The sequence below is a fragment of the Gopherus evgoodei genome, chromosome 2 (genome assembly GCF_007399415.2).
Source record: "Gopherus evgoodei ecotype Sinaloan lineage chromosome 2, rGopEvg1_v1.p, whole genome shotgun sequence".
Lineage (NCBI taxonomy): Eukaryota > Metazoa > Chordata > Testudines > Testudinidae > Gopherus > Gopherus evgoodei.
Window position 1 is genome coordinate 150,084,044 of NC_044323.1, and position 20,048 is coordinate 150,104,091.

Sequence of the window (20,048 nt, forward strand, 5' to 3'; positions counted from 1 at the left end):
GTAGCAGACCAAAGGGAGGGCTTGCTTGTTTTCCTCTCAGAGGATCTCATCTTGGGTGATGGCGTACATCCGCACTTGTTATGATTTGGCTCATATTTCCCCAAGCCACATCACCGTGCATTCTACCAGGGCTCAGGCTTCATCTGCCGCCTTGCTGGCTCGTGTTCCTACCCACGAGATCTGTCGCGCAGCTCCACTGGTCCTCAGTCCATACCTTTGCTTCGCAGTATGCCCTGGTTCAACAGTCAAGAGATGCTGTAGCCTCTGGCTCAGTAGTTTTCATTCTGCTCAGACCCCACCGCCTACGTAAGGCTTGGGATTCACCTAACTGGAATGGATATGAGCAATCACTCGAAGAAGAAAAGACGGTTACTCACCTTTGTAACTGTTGTTCTTCGAGATGTGTTGCTCATATCCATTCCGCACCCGCCCTCCTTCCCCACTGTTGGAGTAGCCGGCAAGAAGGAACTGAGGAGCGGGTGGGCCGGCAGGGGTATATATCGAGCACCATGACAGCGCCACTCTAGGGGGCGACCTGCCGGCCCACTGAGTTGCTAGGGTAAAAGTTTTCTGACGAATGTGCACGCGCGGCGCACACACCTAACTGGAATGGATATGAGCAACACATCTCGAAGAACAACAGTTACAAAGGTGAGTAACCGTCTTTTCCAGGTGCTGTACAAACACACCCCCTCTAACTATAATAGATTTGCCTTTATAGACGTGCAGACTCACTCCTGCAGCGCCTGCTGCTGGTCTCTCAGGGAATGAGCTCATTCCAGCTCCGGAGTTCCCTCTGCAGGCCAGTGATCCACCTGTCCTCTGGCCCCCGTGTCCCTCCCGGACCTGGTGCCCTTTTACATGGGGTGCTGCCCTCTGGCAGTAACCCCTCAGTCTTAGGGTCTCCCCTCACTGGGGAACCCCCACTCACTATTCTCACCTCATCTCAATATACGGCTACTGCCAGTCATTGTCTAGCCCTGGGGCAGACTGCAGTATCAGCCACTCATCACTGGCAAGGAGGGTTTGGACCTGCTGCCCAGGCCTACCCCGGGGCTGCCCTCTGCAATCCTCAGTACCTTTTAGCCCAGTGCTGGACAGCATCCTGGGGCTTTCCAGATTGGAGCGCCCCAGCTCCTCTGCCCTTGCCCCAGCCCTGCTCCACTCAGGTACCCTATGTCTAGCTCCCTGCAGCCAAGCCCATCTCCCTCTACAGGCAGAGGGAAACTCACTGTCTGCCCCTGGCTTCTCTGCCTTTACAGGGCCAGCAGAGTCTGTTTGGGGCGTGGGCCCAACTGCAGTCACTTCCCCCAATCAGCCCAGCCTAAAAGCTGCTTTCTCCAGCCACAGCCCCCTCCCCGGGCTGTTTTTACCCCTTCAGGGTGGGAGCGGGCTTCCGCCCGCCCAGTTCCCAGAAACCCAATAGATACAGCCTCCCATTTGGTTCAATTGGAATTGCAACTGCATGTGCAAAAGATACATATAAGGTTGTGTTCTGTTGACTGCAGATGGTATTGCTGCAGAGTTCAACCTGAAACTAATTCCTTCAGCTCTATCAAGGACGATACAAGCCTGGGCAAATATTATGAGTCTGGGCATGTTGTTTTTGCCTATGCATTTTTTTAATACAATGCAATGTATTTAACATCTGTTGTTTATACAGAACCACCAGTGCACAGAATTACTTAGGCACAGTGGGTAGGAACAATACAGCATTCTCTGAATCGGGCATTACGTTGATGCATGCAAATGCACACAAAATAGGTGCTGTCCGGGTGCTCCTAGGAAGTTCCCACTGCAGCCTTCTGCCTGGATGTGGGCCCAGAACCAATCCCCCTGACCCAAACACCCACAGACCTTGCATCTAGATCTGAGCTGGTAATAGTCGGCCTCCATGCCTATAACACATGGAACTAGCACCCACTATCCGGACTTCCCAGTGCTTTGAGGAAGATCTGCAGTCACCCTTGTAGGCTCTGCCCTCTCTTGTTTGGAGACCTGCTGTGGTTAGCGTGGTGGTTGGGGCTGTGTCCCCAGCATGCTTGACTCAGCCTGTCTGCTTCTGCTCCGCCCGCCAAAGCTCTGAGCCAAATGCTGCAGAAATGGCAGCTTTTAATGAAAACACTTTGACTTCCCATGTGGTTTTGATCTCCATGCATAAACCCTCCTCAGGTTCCTGGCCAGCTCTGGGCTGACATCTGTGTCAGTAGTGGCACCTAAAAAGTTTTGTGTGGCTTTTGAGGGTTTGAGTGATGAAACTTTCACCAAGCCCTTGCCTGAATTCAATCCTTGTGCGTGTCCGGAGGTGTGAGACTAATAACGCTCCGCGCTTATTGCCTCTTTTGGTCTGAACTGTTCCAAGAACTTTACAAAGGTGAGTCAGTATTACAGATGAGGAGACTGAGGCACAGGGAGAGAAGATGACTTGTGCAGCAAATCCAATGGCTGAGCTGAGGGAGGAACTCAGATCCTAGGACTCGTATGCTGGGGCAGCGAACAGTGCTCCGTGTAGGGTGAAATGTATCTTAGTGTGCCCCTTCTGGAGATGAGTGGCTCTTCCATCGTGTTACCAGATCTGCTCAGTTTCAAGCTGACTTGTATTATGGTCGTTTCCTAACCAAAATCAGGGCCCTGTTGCGCTGGACACGGCAGAGACCCTGGGTAGGAGACTGTTCTGCCTGGAAGAGGCAGCACTCTAAAAGACAAAACAGACAGAAGGTGGGGGAAAGGAGGTGTCCTTGTCCACATTTTACAGGTGGGGACCTGAAATCCAGAGAGATTAAGGGCTTGTCTGCAGCAGTGCAGCTGTGCCACTGTAGTGCTTAGTCAGGGGCGGCTCCAGGCACCAGCACGCTACATGTGTGCTTGGGGCGGCAAGCCACGGGGGGCACTCTGCTGGTCGCCGTGAGGGCGGCAGGCAGGTTGCCTTTGGCGGCTTGCCTGCGGAGGGTCCGCTGGTCCCGCGGCTTCGGCGGACCTCCTGCAGGCGTGCCGCCGAATCCGCAGGACCAGGGACCTCCCGCAGGCAAACCGCCAAGGGCAGCCTACCTGCAGTGCTTGGGGCGGCAAAATACCTAGAGCTACCCCTGTGCTTAGTGAGGAAGTTACCTTTACCGATGGGAGAGCTTTTCCCGTTGCCGTAGATACTCCACCTCCCTGAGAGGCAGCGGTCAGAGCACTGGGGCCACGTGTGTTAAGTGTCGCTCAGCTACGGCGTTATTCCGAAAGAAGCTGGTAGTGCAGACCAAGCCTAAGCGACTTGCCCAAGGAAGCTGAGCCTCTGGTGTCCTGATTCCCAGACCAGTGTCTTGGCTGCCAAGCTGGCCTCCCTCCCTGGGAAGGGTGATTTAAAGGCCCGCTCTGGGTGCCCTCACTTGTAGGAATCTGTTCTGCAGGCGTTGGCTGGATGGGTTGTGTGCACTGTGGGGAGTGACTCTGGTGATAGGAGCTGGTGGCTGACTAAAACGAACCCTGTGGGAGAGGGTGGTTTGGGGGACTCCTTTTCCCCAGGGCCCCATGCATGTTAGGATGCAGAGTGTCTTGGGGGGCCGGTGAAGCAGAGCCCCAGTCGCCACAAAATTCAGTGGAACTAAAAACACCTGTGCTGGCTCAGTGCCCTTTTCTGTTCTTTATGTGACTGGGCATGAGCCGGAACTGTGTGGTGCCCAGGCCAGCCGATCTCTCGCCCATGCTCTGATGGCTTCACGCTGCTGCAATGTCGCACTTACATGGGGTCTTTTATCTTTGGCTTCTCGAAGCCCTTTACTAGGCCCACGATTAATATCTCTGACCTTCCTTTGTGTGAGTCTTGGGACGACCTTAGTCTGTTCAAAGACATCTGCAGCTTAAATCTGAGCCTAGGGTTGCTGTCTGTAGTAGTAAATTGTCGACAGTGAGTGCTGTCTCCCCCTTTGCTCGAGGCATGGTAGACAGGGAGTGGCTCTGAAGGAGGAGGGGTTAGTAGACCCACTTCCCTCCCAAACTCGTGAGTTGTATCCGCAGCTCGGGGAGGGAAGTGTATCTACCAGTTAGTGCAGGGGGCTAGGCTGCAGCAGTCCTGGATTCTACTCCTGGAATGGAAGAGGTACTAGGGCAGGGGTCGGCAACCTTTCAGAAGTGGTGCGCTGAGTCTTCATTTATTCACTTGAATTTAAGATTTTGCATGCCAGTAATACATTTTAACGTTTTTAGAAGGTCTCTTTTTATGTCTATTATATATTACTAAACTAGTGTTGTATGTAAAGTAAATAAGGTTTTTAAAATGTTTAAGAAGCTTCATTTAAAATTAAATTAAAATGCAGAGCCCCCGGACCGGTGGCCAGGACTGGGGCAGTGTGAGTGCCACTGAAAATCAGCTCAGGTTTGCCTACCCCTGTACTAGGGTGTTATGGTGGAAGAGGGGACACAGAGTCAGGACTTCGGGGTTCTGTCCCTCCCGCTCTAACCACTGGAACCCCTCCCATCCCAAAGCTGAGAATAGTACCCAGGAGTCCTAACTCTCAGCTGCCCTATGCTAAACCCCAGAAAACGCTCTTGATAACCAGCTCTCTGGAGTGCAGGGAACAGATAATACCCTGTTGAAGGCTGACATTTCTAATGTAAAGGGCCCTTCATCCTAAACTCTCAGCTTGTCATCAGACTTCACAAGGCTACAGGGATGGCGTCAGTTACCAGCAAAATGTAGCCACCCACTTACTGGGGCAGTGCGGTCTAGCACTTAGAGCAGATGACTGGTTCAGGACTCCTGGATTCTACTCCTGACTCTGTAGTGGTATCTAGTGATTAGCGTGAGGGGGACTGGGAGTTAGGTCTCCTGGTTTCTGTTCCTAGTTATGCCACTCACCTTCCTACTCAGGCAAAGTCACTTCTCTGTGCGTCAGTTTTCCTCATCTGTTGGGTCTATTGTAAAGCGAAGTGTTTATCAAGTGCTTTGAGACTGTTCAGTGGACTTATTCTCCTGGTTCGTTGCCTGCTATCATATTGGCCACGGGACAGAAGTGAAGACTAAAGTCTCTACTTCATCTGTTTTCAACTTCCCAGCTCACCCAGGGAAAATCCCCTCTGTTCCAGAAACAGCTGCGCGTTCTCTCCAGGCTCAGAACTATTCAGTGCCTCTGCTTCTTCCTCTGTTTGGCTCGCTGTAAAATGATGATGTTCCAGAAACCTATCGTTTCTAATGGTAGCAGTGAAGGGAGTGGAGGATTTCCACAAACTGATGTTCACTGGTGGTGTTGGCGTACTGTCGAATGGAGAAAATACAAGCCCAGGGTTATCAGCGAATGGCCTGCAGAGCCTTACAGCGCTCCTCAGACATTTGTAGATTAAGCCTGCAAGGGACCATTAGAGCATCTAGTCTGGCCGTCTAGATAACACAGGCCACACCTGGTTATCGCTGTACTGAGCCCAGTAACTTGTGCTTAGCTAAAGCAAACCCTCTAATAAGGCACCGAGGCTTAAGACGGACAATCCATCACTTCCCTTGGTAGAGTGTTCCACTGTTAGAAATTGTGCCTTATTTCTAATTTGGCTGGCTTCCATTTCCAGCCACTGCTGCTTGTTTTGCCTTTCTCTTTTACATTAAAGAGCCCTTTAACACTTAGTATTTTTTTTTGCCAACTGAGGTACTTATACACCGTAAGTCACCCTTGATCATCTTCTTTATTAGCTAAACAGATTGGGCTCTCCGAGTCTCCCACTGTAGGGCATTTTCTCCAGTCATCAGATCATTTTTGTGGCTCTTCTCTGCACCCTTTCCAGTTTTCCAACTTCCTTTTGAAAATGTGGCCCCTGGAACTTTTCACAGTTTGCCAGTATTGCTCAATGGTTTGAAGCCAGTCAGGGTGGCCGGCGGGAGGAATATGTTCCCAGCAGAGGCCTGTGTGAAATGAATTTGATGGGTCAAGTTTCATCCAGATTCCAAGGACTGAGTGAGAGCCGTGGACACTAAACTCCTTTTGTGATCTTGGGGTCAGAGGTGAGGCTTATTGGCTGGCCAGGCTGCAAGAATCTTACACACACACACTCCTGCACGACTGCCTGGGAGGTACCAGTTCTGTTGATATTCAGGGACGACTGAGTTTCCAGGACAGTTGATCTTGTAAATTTCATGAGCGCAAAATTCCTATCCAGTTACATTTGTTTTTGTTTTTTAAACCCTCTTCCCTTCTCATGCACCCATTAGCGCCATTCCAGGAACCTGCCAGCTCCGGAAATGTGCTATAAACACCCAACGCCTCGCTATCGTAGGTATCAGCCAGAGCTGTCAGCAAGGGGTCCCAGGGGTGGTTTCTGGAATTGGCCCCTTAGGCTATGTCTACAGTGCAATTAGACACCCATGGCTGGCCCAGGTCAGTTGACTCAGCTGAGGGGCTGTTTAATTGTCCTGTTGTCATTTGGGACTGGGGCGAACCCTCCCATCTCACAGGTCCTAGAGTCAGGGCTCCAGCCGGAGCCTAATCATCTACACTGCATCAACCCTTTGGTGTCTCAGTTTCCACCAGCTGCTCCCCAGTTGCCAGCACTGGCGCTGCGGGTAGAAGGATACGCTGGGCCAAATTCACCTCCGGTCGCTCCAGTAACTTGAGTTCAAGCTCCGGTTTCTGGGTCCAAACGTCCTCACGATTCCAGGGTGGTTTTGGCCCCGTGTAGCGGTAAGTAGAGCCTCTAACACCCTCCAAAGTGGCCATGGTTGGAGTCCAGCTTGCGGAGACATAGCAGGGGTTCCCCCAGAATTGTGTTGGTGTCTACAAAGCAGGCAGTGATCAAGAGCTTTTATGAAGTCTCCATAGGCCTTTGTTGTTGTCACAGTGGTGGTGGGGCCACAGGGATGCCATTTTCCAAGATGGCAGATGATAGGATGAGACTGTTTTCCACCAGGACATAGGGTGTGAGGGATTTAGCATCTCCCAGAAAGTGGCTGACAGCAGCTGAAAGAGGGAAATGGCCTGTCCAGCTGGAGGATGCACATCCCCTTAGCTTGCAAAGCTTCTGTGGAGCCCAGAGTGGGAATTAAAGTACAGTTGACATTTACCACCTTAGGGGTGAATTCCCGCCTCGTCCGCAGTCCTCTGTGGGTCAGGGAAGGGTAAATGCACTTCCTTGAACCAGGGGGACCTGCTCTGAAAGTCCTGAAGGCCCAAGGCAGAGAGGGTCACTACAAGGAATGGAGGATACCAGAGGCTTAGCCACCCATTGCTTTGCATTTACAAGGGTCTTCAGGTAACCTGGTGTCAGCTCCAAAGCATTAGCAGCGTTGGGTCATTAGCAGCTGTGACACTGAGCAAGCCTGCCCAGCCCGGCTGTAGACTTAAAGGTGCTAATGTGTCTGATCAGGGCGTAATGGTAATTAAACCCGGCTAATATTGTTTCTGTACCTAGCAAAGAGGATGAGCTGTCCATAGCCACATGCGGGCTACAAGGCAGTGTACATGGAGACACTCTAGGGATGAAGTCATTGGGTGCAGAGACGATTCCCCCCACAGTCCCAGTGCAGTCTGCGTGATGCAATGGGTTTGTACAGGACTTGGGCTGCTTTTATTCTGCTTCCCTATAATTCAGGGGTCTGGATGGAATCTGCAGTCATTGGTATCCACAGCTGCCTAGGTGAGAGGCAGCATATCCTAGTGGGTAGGGCACTGGGCTGACAGTCGAGGTACAAATTCTGGCTCAGTCGCTGATTCATTGTGTGACCTTGGGCATGTCACTTCCCTCATTTGTGCCTCAGTTTCCCCCATCTTTACATTTTGAGTAATGATACTGACCCGCCTTTGAGGTCTATGGATGAAAAGCCTTGTGGGAGGACGACGTAGATACTCCATTTTTATTGTTTTTAATCATTTTGATGGACAATATCAATGTGTATTTTAAAGCATTTTTTTCTATTATCATGTCATATTTTCCCCATTGCTCAAAGTTATGGGTTTTAAATATTTTTAACATTTTATTTTATCTATTTAACGTTCACGGATTGTGGAAATTACGGGAGGGACAGTGCAGGGTCAGACATGAATTATTTAATGACAGTTGAGATGAGATTCAAAAGTTTAAAGCTTTTGTAATTGTCGAAACACAAACTGTCAACATCCATGTCAGAATGTACAAAGCAAATAGTCTGAAATCAGACGGAGTTCTTGCCTTCCTTTGCCTCTTTTGCACATTTTGATTGTGTATCGGTAGGAATATTTTGTCGTGAGTAATGTGTGCATGGGGAAATAGATGTTTACCAACATTATGATAATGATCAAGTCCTTCCAAACCTAACTGAGTGTGGGGCGGAGGAGGAGAGATGAAGCAAACTTGTCCACAGTGCAGCCACTTTGTACAAGCACCTAGCGCAGTGGGGTCTGAGTCCGTGACTAGGGCCTCTAGATGCCACGGTGATACAAATAAATAATAAAGTGTGGCTGGTTCAAAAGAGGGTATTTAACACAGAAGCTCCTGGCTCTCAGACATGTGATCAGTCCACTGGGCCACACTACCCCTTAGGAGTTGCATTTCAAGCTCTTTTGGGCATGGGAACCTGTCATTTTCATGTGTAAATTCCCAGCACTCTCTAAACCATATATTAAAACCTTTTAATTAAAAAAAAATTAATTAGGGAGCTCTATGGATTAAAAAAGTGCTAGACAGAAGGGCCAAATATTACAGCATTTATATACCACACTGATGAGTCGGGGTGTGAATATCTAGATAAACTGTTATTATCAAGTATGCGCTAGTATTGCAGATGGGTAAATCCAGAGTGACCCCGCTGGACTGGACGTTATCAAACAGGAATGAGGTCAGGATCAGGCTTCTAATTTGTTCTTGGTTACCTAGAGTTGGATAGAGGGGTGCTATGTTGCCTAGTGGTTAGAGCACTGGACTGGGACTCAAGCAACCTGGATTTTAATCGCAGCTTTACCCTGGCCTGCTTGTGACCTTGGACATTCGCTGCCCCATGCCTCAGTTTCCCCATCTTTACAACAGAGACCATGATACTGACCTCCGTTGTAAGTGCTTTGAGATCTACTGATGGAATGTGCTAAGAAGAGGCTGGGATGATGATTATACGCTGTTGTAATCTGGAGTGTCTCTAGTGAAGTGGATAATGTTACACCAATATTAGTGAGGACAAAATCAGATCTTATAAACAAGGTCTCTGACACTGATGTCACTGGAGTCAGAATTTGGTTCATTGCTTTTCTGGGGCTCTTTAAACTACCTCTGGCTGTTGGGATGAGCACAGAAGGAGCTATGCTTTCCTACTGCTTCTCTGCTGCAGTGTAAATCTGGAGTAACTTCAGTGGAGTTAGCCAAGTGTAAAACTGATTTAAGCAGGTGCCCACCCTCGCTGAGCCAGATCCTTAGCTGGTTCAAATGAAGAGAAGCTCTTTAGAAATCTGTGACAGCTGCCCAACTGTCTCTTGTAGCTGGCTCAGGCGGGGAGGGAGCGAGAGAGCTGCCTGGTGCTTCATGAGACCTGAAAGAAGTCGATACGGTCGAATCGCTAGCAGAAAAAACCACATCCCTCTCTTCCTCCTCTTCTCCCACGCACGCGTGCGCGTACACACACACACACACACGGTGAAGCCTGCGAGGATTGGCTCACCCACCCCCTCGCTGAGGCGGGCAGGGGAGTGGGCATGCATATCACGTCCACAGTGTTTGTTTCTTGGGGGTGGGGGGGGAAGCGAGCCGGAGCTCAGTGGTATGATAATGACTCTAGCGTCTGGCAGAAAGGAAAAAAAGCCCCTGAATGCACCAGGGTGTCTGTAACCAAGCTTAAAGGAGAATGAAGCAAGATGGCTGCCTGGTAGTGGTGGATTCTCGCTGGAACTGACGAGGGCTGGGGGGGGGATTTTTGTGTGGGGGTGGGCGATCGTTGGCAAGCTGAGAGAGGAAAGAGAATTAAAAGCAGAACAAGGTAAATATAGGCTCTGCGTTGTGTTTTGTTTCAATGGCTTTAAATGTGAGAGTTGCCCTCCCCAGTCCAAGGGAATTTGATAGGGATTTTCGAATAGACAGTGTGTGTTTAAATAACACACAACATGCCTCCCCCCTTTCTCCATGCAATTCCCTTGGTAGCAGGAGGTCTGTGGTAGCTGGTGTTGCCAGGATTGGCTTGGCCTGAACTGCATTTTATTCTGATTTTTTTTTTAATTCCTCTTGCAGGTGGAAATAAGGGACAGTAAAGAAGGTGGGACGCAGGAGCAAGTGCTGGTGACAAAGGTACCTTTTTTTTTTTCTTGCTTAAAGATTGAGGACAAAGCCTGGAAGGGAATCTGTGGTGGGGGGTGGAATTGGCCAAGCACTAGCGATAGTGAAGCATGTGTTGTGGTATTTAAAAACCCAGGCATCTCCAGCTTTTCCCCTGCTGAATTGCAGATGCTTCTTCATCCAGGCATTTGCAGTTGTTATTTTAAGCTGTGATGTTTTTGCAGGGGTGGAAGGAATCACTGCTTTTCAGCATCTCCTCTCCTCTTGTGGTGCAGAAGCAAAAATAAATAAATATCACCACAATCTCCTCTTCACCCTTGTGTTTACAGGGGAGCGACAGCCTCTCCCCTCTCTCCCCTAGATCTTCTGAGTCCGGTGCAATTAACAAGAGAGACTAGACTGCCCCACTTTGAAGCAGGCATGACATCACGCTGATGTAACCATGATGACGGCACCTGTCATACCTCACTAGGGTGGACCCGGAGAGTCTGTCTGAGCTGCCATGACCCAAAACCGCAACTTGGTTTTTCTGCATCTGGGGAAAAACATCATGACGAAGTGGAGGGAGAAGGCAAGGTTTCTTAGGTTTTGTCGCTTGAGGTTTAAGGCCGGTTTCCACTCCGTGTTATGCCCATGTCAACCCGGCTGAAATCAGTGGGGTTCCTCTAGATTTAGACCTAGTCCTGTACTCCGCTGCAGATCTGATGCCTGTGCCTTGGGAAAATTCCCAGGAGTAGCTCACCATGGGGGTTGCTATGGGGACAAAGTTTAGAGCGTGGCACTGCAGTTTGCCTCAACACTAATGCTCCAGGAATATGAGATGGGGAAGAGGGAGGCTAAGAAAAAAGGAAGAGGGAAGGTGAGCGAGCTGATTTCATTAGCGGTTTCAGGAGCGTTACCTTGCAGGGACTGAGGCTGGGTCTGCACTGGAAAATTAGATTGGTTTAACTTCATTGGTCAGGGGTGTGAAAAATCCACACCCCTGAGTGGCGTTGTTAAACTGACCTACGGCCCCCTGTAGACTGTGCGAAATTTGACAGAAGAATTCTTCCATCGACCTAGCTACCGCCTCTTGGGGAGGTGGGTTACTTATACTATCGGTAGAACCCTTGCTGTTGGTGTATATAGTGTTTACACTGAAGCATTACAGAGGCTCGACCAATGTGGTTCCGTTACTGTGTTTTCGCCAGTCTCTGATTTTTATTTTTATTTTAAAGTGTCCCAACTGATGGGGTTTCCATCATTCCTTTGGGGAGACCACTCCACAGATCTTGCCGATAGGAAGGTTTCCTGATATTCAGTCTGTGCTTTAGAAATAACGGGCAAGATCCTCCGCTGGTGTGAACCATTTTAGCTGCATTAACATCGATGAAAGTACACTTTTGACACTAGCTAAGGGCCAGTCATTGCTTATTTTGTTCTCTGATTGCATTTCCTATTCCTCAGGTGTGTTGCACCCAGGAGCCAAGGGAGAGGAGCTGGATATGTATATCCTGGCTATTTCTAGGGCCACTTTCACCTTAGACTATGGTGTCTAAGGGCAAAGTAGCTCAAAAGAGGCGGTAAGGGGATACTGATTAAAGTTGGAGCTTCCAGCAGTGCTGGGCATGTTCCTAGTGTGCCCTATGTCTTGTGTTCTCACAATATAAAATATTGCCATTCGGAGCTTGTGGCCTTTGGTGCACTGGGGTAAGTGAGAGCCCATGGTGCCTAGCAGTGGGGAATCTGCCCACGGTTTGTTATATCAGCACAAGATCCAAGCCTGGCCCTCAGGCTCCTTGAGGTGAAGTGCTGAGCACTTACAATTCTGTGGTTGCTGCAGGTGCCCGGCGCCTTAGCAAATTAGGCCGGTGGTTATGGTAGCTTCCCTTATACCCGTTTGTAAATGACAACCATCTCTGTCCTGTGCTGAGAGGAAATGTAATGCTTGGAAATGCTACCGCTCCCGGTTGTGTAACTGGAGTGGTGCTTTGCAATTTTAAGCGAGGTTGTCCCCGGGGTCCCAATGGAGGGGATCCATGATCCATAACTTGCTTGCTGCTTTTAGCTGCGACCTAGCAAACAATGTGTCAGGTCCTCCTGCTTGATTCCCACTGGGCCTCATTCGGATCTTACATTGGTGGCTGTGCAGGCGTTGCGCCATTGACATCAGAGGGTGAGATTTTTTGTAATTCAAAAGCACCTAAGTGAGTTAGGAGCACACGTCCTATTGGGTTTTAGTGGGTCTTGTGCTTCTAACTCACTTTGGCTGGTTTTGAAAATCCCATCCAACGGTGTGAGTGAGTGTCAATGTCAATGGAGCTGTGCCAGTTTACGCTGGCTGAATGTCTGGCCCGTTGGATACATGCACATTTTTCAGGTTCAGCCTCCTGCCAACCAGGTGAGCCGGAGGTTGCATCAGGACTCTGCCAGGGAAGGTTCCAAATGGAGCAGCTGTTGTCATGCTAGCTTGGTAAACAAACAAGTCCTGACTGGAGTGCTAAGTCTTTGGTGGCACCTAATTAGCAGTGATGATGTTTGTTTGCTTTACCAATGTGGATCCTTTATCACAGGTAATTAGGGAAAGGTCAGGCCAGAGGGAGCGGTTTGCATTTAGAGTGGGGAGGATGGGGAACAAAAAAACCCTGGCCTGCTGCCTGACCTCTTCATTTCTTTTGTTTTTGGTGTGAAATACCACGCCAACATAGGTACAAGGGGCAGATGTTGTAGCAGCAGGGTTGCAAAGGGTGGGAAGAAAGAAGGCAAATGAGATTTTTCCCTCCCCAAATTCAAGCCCTTAACTTGCGTTAACCAGATGAAATTCACCCCTCCTCCCCGCCAAGTCAGCATCGATGGAGTTTTGGGGGGTTCAGAATGGAATCCATCCCAGCTGGTGGGCACAGCAGCCAGATCCTTCCCGTTCCAGCTCCTGTGAAGGGCGCGGTGATGAATGGCGCCCACGTCCCGTCCACCTCTCCCTCCCGTGTGCTGTGCTCTCCAGAGCTGTAATGAAGCCCCATTCTGCAACAGGGCACAGCCTCCCTTCTCAATCACCAGCCCTTGGGCAACGGAAGCGCCCCAGCCACACTGCACTGGGGTCCTCAGTGAGGTGGGTTCCATGCACCGAGGTGACCCTTGCCATTCTGAGGTGGGGTGGGGGGGCAGCAGCATTTTGAATCCAAAGCCAACCAAAAGGGGCCTGTGACTGACGTTTTTCTTCTCTGATATACTCCACTCTTTGCCCAGATACCCTGCATCCAGTTATTCCCTGCATCCGTTTCCATTGATCTCTCAGTGGTTGGGATTTCCAGGGTTCACAAGCGGAAATGACTTTAGGTCTCAGCCGGGGTAACCACCTCCCTGGACGGTTTGGCATGGTTCAGTGGCGCCGTGTATCTTCGCTCGGGAGAGATCCATGCCTGACTAACAGGGTGCTGGGCGAGTCGGTACTGAGGTTCATTGGCAGGGTTGGGATGGAAGGCCCGGAGCTGGAATGGTAGGGGGGAGGCTGATGGTTAGAACAGATGGACATTAACGTTAGCAGAAATGTGTAGGGTGGCCAGGAACTGGAATAGCTGAGAGGGAGGGGATTGAAGGGCATGGGCAGAGCTATATATACACAGGACTGCAGGTCAGGATCAGGCTGGGTCTGGCACAGCAGAGAGACCTTCTGTCAGGTGCCTCAGGAGAGGTGGAGATGGTTTGCACAGCACTTGCCTGCTCTGACGTAGACCAGCGCCCTGCCAGTCCCTTTGCTTCTGCATGCCCTAAGTTCACTCCCAAATCTTAAAAACATATTTATACCCCTGTCTGTGACATTCATCTTATTTGTGCTTTGAGTTCGCTGGAAGAGACTTGACCAGTGCCGTGTTATTGGAAAAGAGCCTTGCTGTTTCACTGTGCTCTGTCCCAAGTGAAGTTGAAATCAAATGTGAAGAGGCTGGAGATGGGAAAGTCTGGGTCTAATCAGCTCCTCTATATTCCCTACGGATCGATGCTTGTACAAATGGTGGAACAAAACCCTCCCCGCCAAAGTTCAGCCATTGCTGCAGATCAGATGAGCTGGTTCCACTGGAAATGCTGTAACCAGGAAGGGATCTTTCCAAAATTGCTATTTCGCCCATCACCAACATTGTTGGGAACCCAAGAAGGATGCTTAGCAGATGCCAGTTCGGCACGGAAGAAGATTGGCTGTATTGATTCCCAGTGTGCTGTCAGCATTGTTTTCTGAAAGGTATTCAGAATGAGACCTTGAGCAGAGACAATACTGCATTTTTGTTTGTTTAATCTAAAATGGCAGTTGTTTGTTTATTTAAAGTGTACCTTCTGCAGATCCATGCAGCTGCATCCCTTTAGTAGTAGTATTTCCATTTTAAAATGAGACTTTGCTCTGAAATCAACAAGCTGGGAAATGTTCATCACTGAGATCTCAATTTCCAAAGCAGCCACATGAAGGAAAAAAAAAAAGACGGGTTAATCGTAATAGTTCTAATTGCCTGCTGCATTCTTGTGCCTCCAATCAGTTCAGCATGCAAGGTATGAAATAATGTCTGGATGACTTTTCCCCAGGGACCAAGCACAATTATGTACTGCTGATGTCATAAAGAGTGGGATCATGAGTCCCCTCACTTCTGGTATATTGCTACATTTCATTTTCAGTTGGATTTCAGGTGCTCTGCAAGCGCATCTGTATGTTACGTGAGTTGTCCATGCAGACTGTGATCTATTCAGGGCATGGAACACCCTTTCTTGTATGTCTGGAAAGCAGCCAGGAGATTGCGGGTGCTGCTTCAAATAAATAATCATGAAAAGAAACAGCTGTGGATTTCTTCTTCGGGGACAGATGTTGCGGGGTGGGGGGAGACTGTGAATCAAGGGATCCAGATTGCTGCAAGGACTTGCTCCCATCGGAGGGTTTTGCAGTTGACTTCTTTAGGAACAAGATTGGTCCCTTAGGGTCAGTCCAGAACCCTCCTCTAGTAAGAAATCCAGCCAGATCATGGAGCCGTGCATCTCTGCATTAATGTGGTACAAGCTAGCTGTGTCCGATGGAGTTTGCAGGGCCATTCAGAAAGGTTGATGCCTGCTCTTTAGATGGGCAGCTAAGAGACAGAGCCTTCACTCACTGGATCTGATGATTTGTGTGCAGTGGCTTTTTGTTGTCCCAGGTCTGAGATGTGCAAAGTTCTAGTCTCCTTGAGGGGGTTGGCAACACAGCCTGCATATCTGGTCTTGCAGGGGTGTGCTTGCACTTGGCTCTTCATTTAGCCTAGCTCTACGCAGTTCATCGCATGCAGAGGTCTTTCAATCGGCCATGTCCTAAATAGCAGCATCTTGGGTGGGTGGGTGAGAGGTGTATATTTATTAGGCACTCAGCTGCTTCAGCGCCAGGTCCACACGCAGGAATTGCTAGATGGAATTCTCCAGCTTGGGTTATAGAAAAGGTCAAATGACATCATCATGGTGGCATCGTCCAGGACTCAGGCTCTCAGGTGCTCCTGCAATGCCAATAAATAAAACTAGTGCTCCCTTCTGGTTTTCAAGTCAATCAATCGTATACGTATTTACCTAGCTAGATATTATTGGATATTGCTCGTACTCCATAGATCGTAGGAGCTGGAGTTGTGGAGAATGAGCCCGTAACACTAGGTGCGGTACAAACACAGAACAAAGTGCTGACAGCCCCTGCCCAAAGAGCTGGCAGTCTAAAAGGAAGATAAGAGACAACAGGTGGAGACAGACAGATGTGCTGTTTCAGTTTGGTTTGAAATGGGCCAGGCTGGGACTCTTTACGCCTGTGCTTAAAAATGAGGAGCTAAGTGCATCTGTGCTTGCGAGAGTGAGTATGGGCTGAAAGGTACCATGGACAACAATTGTGACTGGTGGTGGTTTGTCAAGCTCTCTGTTTGTACAGCACCTTGCACAATGGGAGCCTGGTCTGTGGTGCAACTGCAACATAAATCACCGTAAGCACAGCAGATCTTTAGATCAACCCAACCCCCGATCGCTGCCTGTCAGACGCACCGTAGCTGTCATCATAGCTTGTAAGGTCTTCATTAATCTGATGAGGGGGAGGCTCTGACATTTTCCCTTTAAATGCCTTCCCCAGCGAGGAGAGTTGAAATTTGCCGAGAGGTAGTTCTCTGCTCCCGTCTTGGCTCATTCTGCGCTGGTTTCCCAGGCCCGTGACTGAGCAAACGCTGGGAGACGCAGTGGTGGTTTGTGCCTATTTTTAGCTCATTTGGAGGGCCCCTTTATTCCCTGTCTGGAGATGCTGTCTCCTCGTGCAGTTGGCAGCCGGTGCTCCCGGCCGGATCACGCCGCCTGCGTGCACATGGCTTTTTTAGGTTTACAAACATTACAGCCTCATGCGTGCATCACCCTGTGAGTCATCAGCCCCGTCACGATTGCAGAGCTCGCAGAACGAGGCACCAGGGGAGGGAGGAGGCGGTGTGTGTGCCTTCGTTTGTTGGGGGGGGGGCGCGGAAGGTGAGAAAGTGACGATGACCCGAATGAGAAGTCGGCTGGCCACAGGAGAGAGTTGGGTACAGTCAGAACGGGGAGGGGACGTCTTAATAAGGAACCCGGAGAGGTGACGGCAATTCTGATCGGCGAACAGCAGCGGGGTTTGTAACTCCTGGACGCGGCACCCATTGCTATGGCCAGTCTATCCAACCCGCCCCGGGAATCCCCCTTTGCTTGGATCCCTGCTACTTTTTTCGGGGGGGGGGGGGGACATACAGTAGCACAGGCATGCTCGGAGCAGGGGACAGTCGAGGGCAATCAACAATGGCTGGATTATTAACGCGATCCGCATGGCAGCTGAAGGTCTTTATTTCAATCCAGTGCCTGGGTTTTCTTTAAAAAACATTTAAAGGGACATTTACAATATTGTTGGGGGGAAGAGGATCTAGCGACAGGGTGGATTAAAACTCTTGCAGCCCCAATGGCCTTCAGTTTTGCTGCTGTTGCAGAAGTAGGGGAGAGGGGCGGGGAATCTCCCCCCGCCGCTCCAGATCTGTTCCTCTGCACTGAGCCCAGTTACAAAGGGGGCGGCAAAGCAGGACTGTGAAGGACTGGGGCTGCCTTGTTGGTGGGACGTTCAGTGGCCCAACGCCATGTCCTGGCTTCGTTTACCGTCCCCCTTTGGCTGCTGCTTTGAGAAGAGCAATGGTCCCTCCTCCCTGACTGCAGCCTTAGGAGCGCGCCTTGTGCTGTGTGTGCTATTTTTAGCTGCTTCCTCCAGGCGTCAGGGAGAAGCAGCAGTCGGATCTGTCTTCATCTGCATGCAAAGCTTTCCCTCGCAGCTTGGGATCTGTGACAGGGACCGGCGGGGGAGGTGGGGGTGAGAGTGGAAGGCATGACAGACCCAGGGGTTAGCAGGATGGTTGAAACAAACCAGGTTCTGCGTTCTCTGGGATTGCCCCGGCCTCTCTCTTTTTTGCAGCCTCTGTTCTGCCTGCAGAATGTCCTGGCAGCCTTAATGGAAATATGTTAGCCATGGAGGAATGCAGAGCTCTGATTAGTTCCTTCTGCTCCGTGTGCCTTGATTAAGGCCTCTTAGCTGCATTAACTCCTTTTAACTTGACTAGGCCCCTAAATCAGATGGGATGCAGGTCGCTTTGACAGCATGCTTGAATTATTGATGTGCTTGCAGCCTGCTGGATCCTATGATCAGGCGGAAAATGGCTGTAGAGGCCAGGCAGAGCTCAAATTTATTGGAGAAGGGCTGGAGGTGTGGGTGGAGAGGGATTAGAAATCCTTCTGGTTGCTCTCCTAACTGCAGGGCTGCCCTGGGCCACAACACCAGCCCTCCGTTATCAAAGCTTTCTAGTGCACATACATCAATCCACAGGAGGAGCTGTAGGGCTCCGTAACAAGATCTGCTGCGTTTCACCTCTAGGTCAGCTGTGAACTTGGCTGGCAGTGATTGAAAGTGTTTAACATCTGATGGCAGCTCTGTATGAGATCAGGTTTACCCGCTCCAGCTCTGCATCCCAAAAGCCACCATCCCCCTTGGGGATGGCTGCAGCGGAGAGTCTGAGTTTACCATTGGGACGACACTGCAGGCAGGATGGCGTGGGGGGTACTCTAGTGTAGACAGGGCTCAAGCCGTAGCTGGTGTTCTAACCCCTGTGTCTGCTAGGCAGGGCCAGGAGGTGCGGTGGTTAAAAAGCTGGTGGCCACTAGTACTACCACTGGTGGGAAATGTTAAGGAGAAAGGATGAGTAAAATGACTTTAGTCGGCTCACACCTTGCATGGGCAATTATTTCAGAATAACTGAGCATCCAGCTAGGGGTGATGTAGATAAGTGTAATATAAGGAACATCTCGAACTCTTTGCAGATAGACGCTGGACCATGCTCCCTCTGAGAGCTGGGAGGAGAACCCAGGAGTCCTGGCTGCCCGGCTGCTGCTCTAGTCACCAGAGTGCATACCTAAGAGTCCTAGCTCCCAGCTCCCCCCTGCCCTAATCATTAGACCACAGTGCCCAGCCACAGCTGGATATAGAACCCAGGTTTCCTGAACTGTGCTGCCTCCCTAAACACATGCTCCTGAGCTGCATGTCTTTTACAGAAGAGCCCCGGTAAAAGAGGTGGAAACGGAACCCAGGGCCGTTCCATGCTTTCGCGGGCAAGTGTACGCACTGTGGTCATGAAGAGGTAGGTAGAGAGATCTAGCAGAGTGGGAATTAACAACCCACTGGAGAAACTGCTGGACACAATAAGAAATGGACTCTCCCAAGAGTTATTGGTTGCGTGCTGTTGTCTGCATGACATGGGCCTGTCTCCATCTAGTCTAGAATGGGCCCCTGAAGTCCTTTGATTAAGAATCTCATCCAAGTGGCGAGATCTCAGTGCCATAGGCTAAGAGAGGAGGGATATCATGGAAAGCCCGCCTGGGAGATGTGGGAAGGACCTTCTGCTTTGGACCTTGTGGCCTGAGTTAATGGCCATTCATTATGTAGATTCGTCGGTGTGGATTCCTGGAGGTGCTACTCTCAGTGGGGGAGGGCATCATTCCCTGACTGTGAGTATCAAAGGTGACACAGGCCATGCATAGTAATGAGATCACAACAGCTCTTAATTGCGGGCCATTTTCCTTCCTTATTTTGGCCAACACCCTGAGATCAACACTCTGCCCAGTCAAAGGGACCCTGAGCACAGTTAACTAAGGCCTTTCTGCAGTCAACACCTGAGGTGGAAGGCCTCAGGAAAAGAACCTGCCGTTCTGGGGGACGGGGTACCCTGCAGCAGGTCCATGGCTGGTACAAAACCTGGCTTGATTTTGCAGTATGTACAGAGTGGGTCCCCATCTGGAGTCCCTGGACACTGCTCCATTGAAGTCAGTAGGATCAGATCCCCACTAGTGTAAATGGGTGTCTCTGCCCTGGAGTCAAGGGGGACAGAGCCCCAGCTGGCATAAATGGGCATAGCACCTCTACCGATGTCAGTGGAGCTAGACTCAGCACCTGGCCCCAGGGCTGAAGAATAATTTGGAATTGTGATTGAAACCCATTCAGTCCCTGTGTCTCCAGCAAGCCATGGTGAGAAGTTTCATCTTTCTGCCTCCTTGCCTGCGTGCGACATATGTCAACTGTCACGTGCCTGCTCCATCTCATGATTAGGTGGGTGCTCCTTCATACCATGCTTTAAGCCTCTCCCGAGGAATCAGGCCACTATCGGGACAGCTCATCAAGCAGCGACCCAAGGAGGCATCCTGGACCTGGTTTGAAAAGCAAAGGTGGGAGGAAGCAGAACTTCCGCCCTGCGTTATGGAGGAACTAGCTCTGAAAGAATGGCGCGCACTCCCTCCTCCATCTGAGCCTCGTATCTACTGATATGTAAATATTCCAGGAGCTGATCTGCACG

General features: G+C 50.2%; 1 protein-coding gene and 1 long non-coding RNA gene across 5 annotated transcripts in view; one reads left to right on the forward strand and one right to left on the reverse strand.

The window, feature by feature from the left end:
- The window catches only part of TET3 (tet methylcytosine dioxygenase 3), a 167,946-nt gene that overhangs the window by 30,140 nt on the left and 117,758 nt on the right, over nucleotides 1–20,048 (forward strand). The window contains exons 1-3 of one of the 4 annotated variants that reach the window (XM_030551912.1): nucleotides 9,571–9,904; nucleotides 10,153–10,209; nucleotides 10,422–10,768. In XM_030551912.1, coding sequence (XP_030407772.1) covers nucleotides 10,700–10,768 — 69 coding nt within the window. In that variant the 5' untranslated portion in view covers nucleotides 9,571–9,904; nucleotides 10,153–10,209; nucleotides 10,422–10,699. Of the gene's footprint in view, nucleotides 1–9,570; nucleotides 9,905–10,152; nucleotides 10,210–10,421; nucleotides 10,769–20,048 lie in introns of those variants that run through there. The other 3 variants (XM_030551914.1, XM_030551913.1, XM_030551911.1) reach the window with 3 other exon arrangements.
- On the reverse strand, nucleotides 1,601–5,217 carry LOC115646271. Its single transcript, XR_003998981.1, has 2 exons — nucleotides 4,844–5,217; nucleotides 1,601–2,695 (listed from the first exon to the last, which is right to left on the reverse strand). It is a non-coding gene; the product is annotated as an uncharacterized LOC115646271 (long non-coding RNA).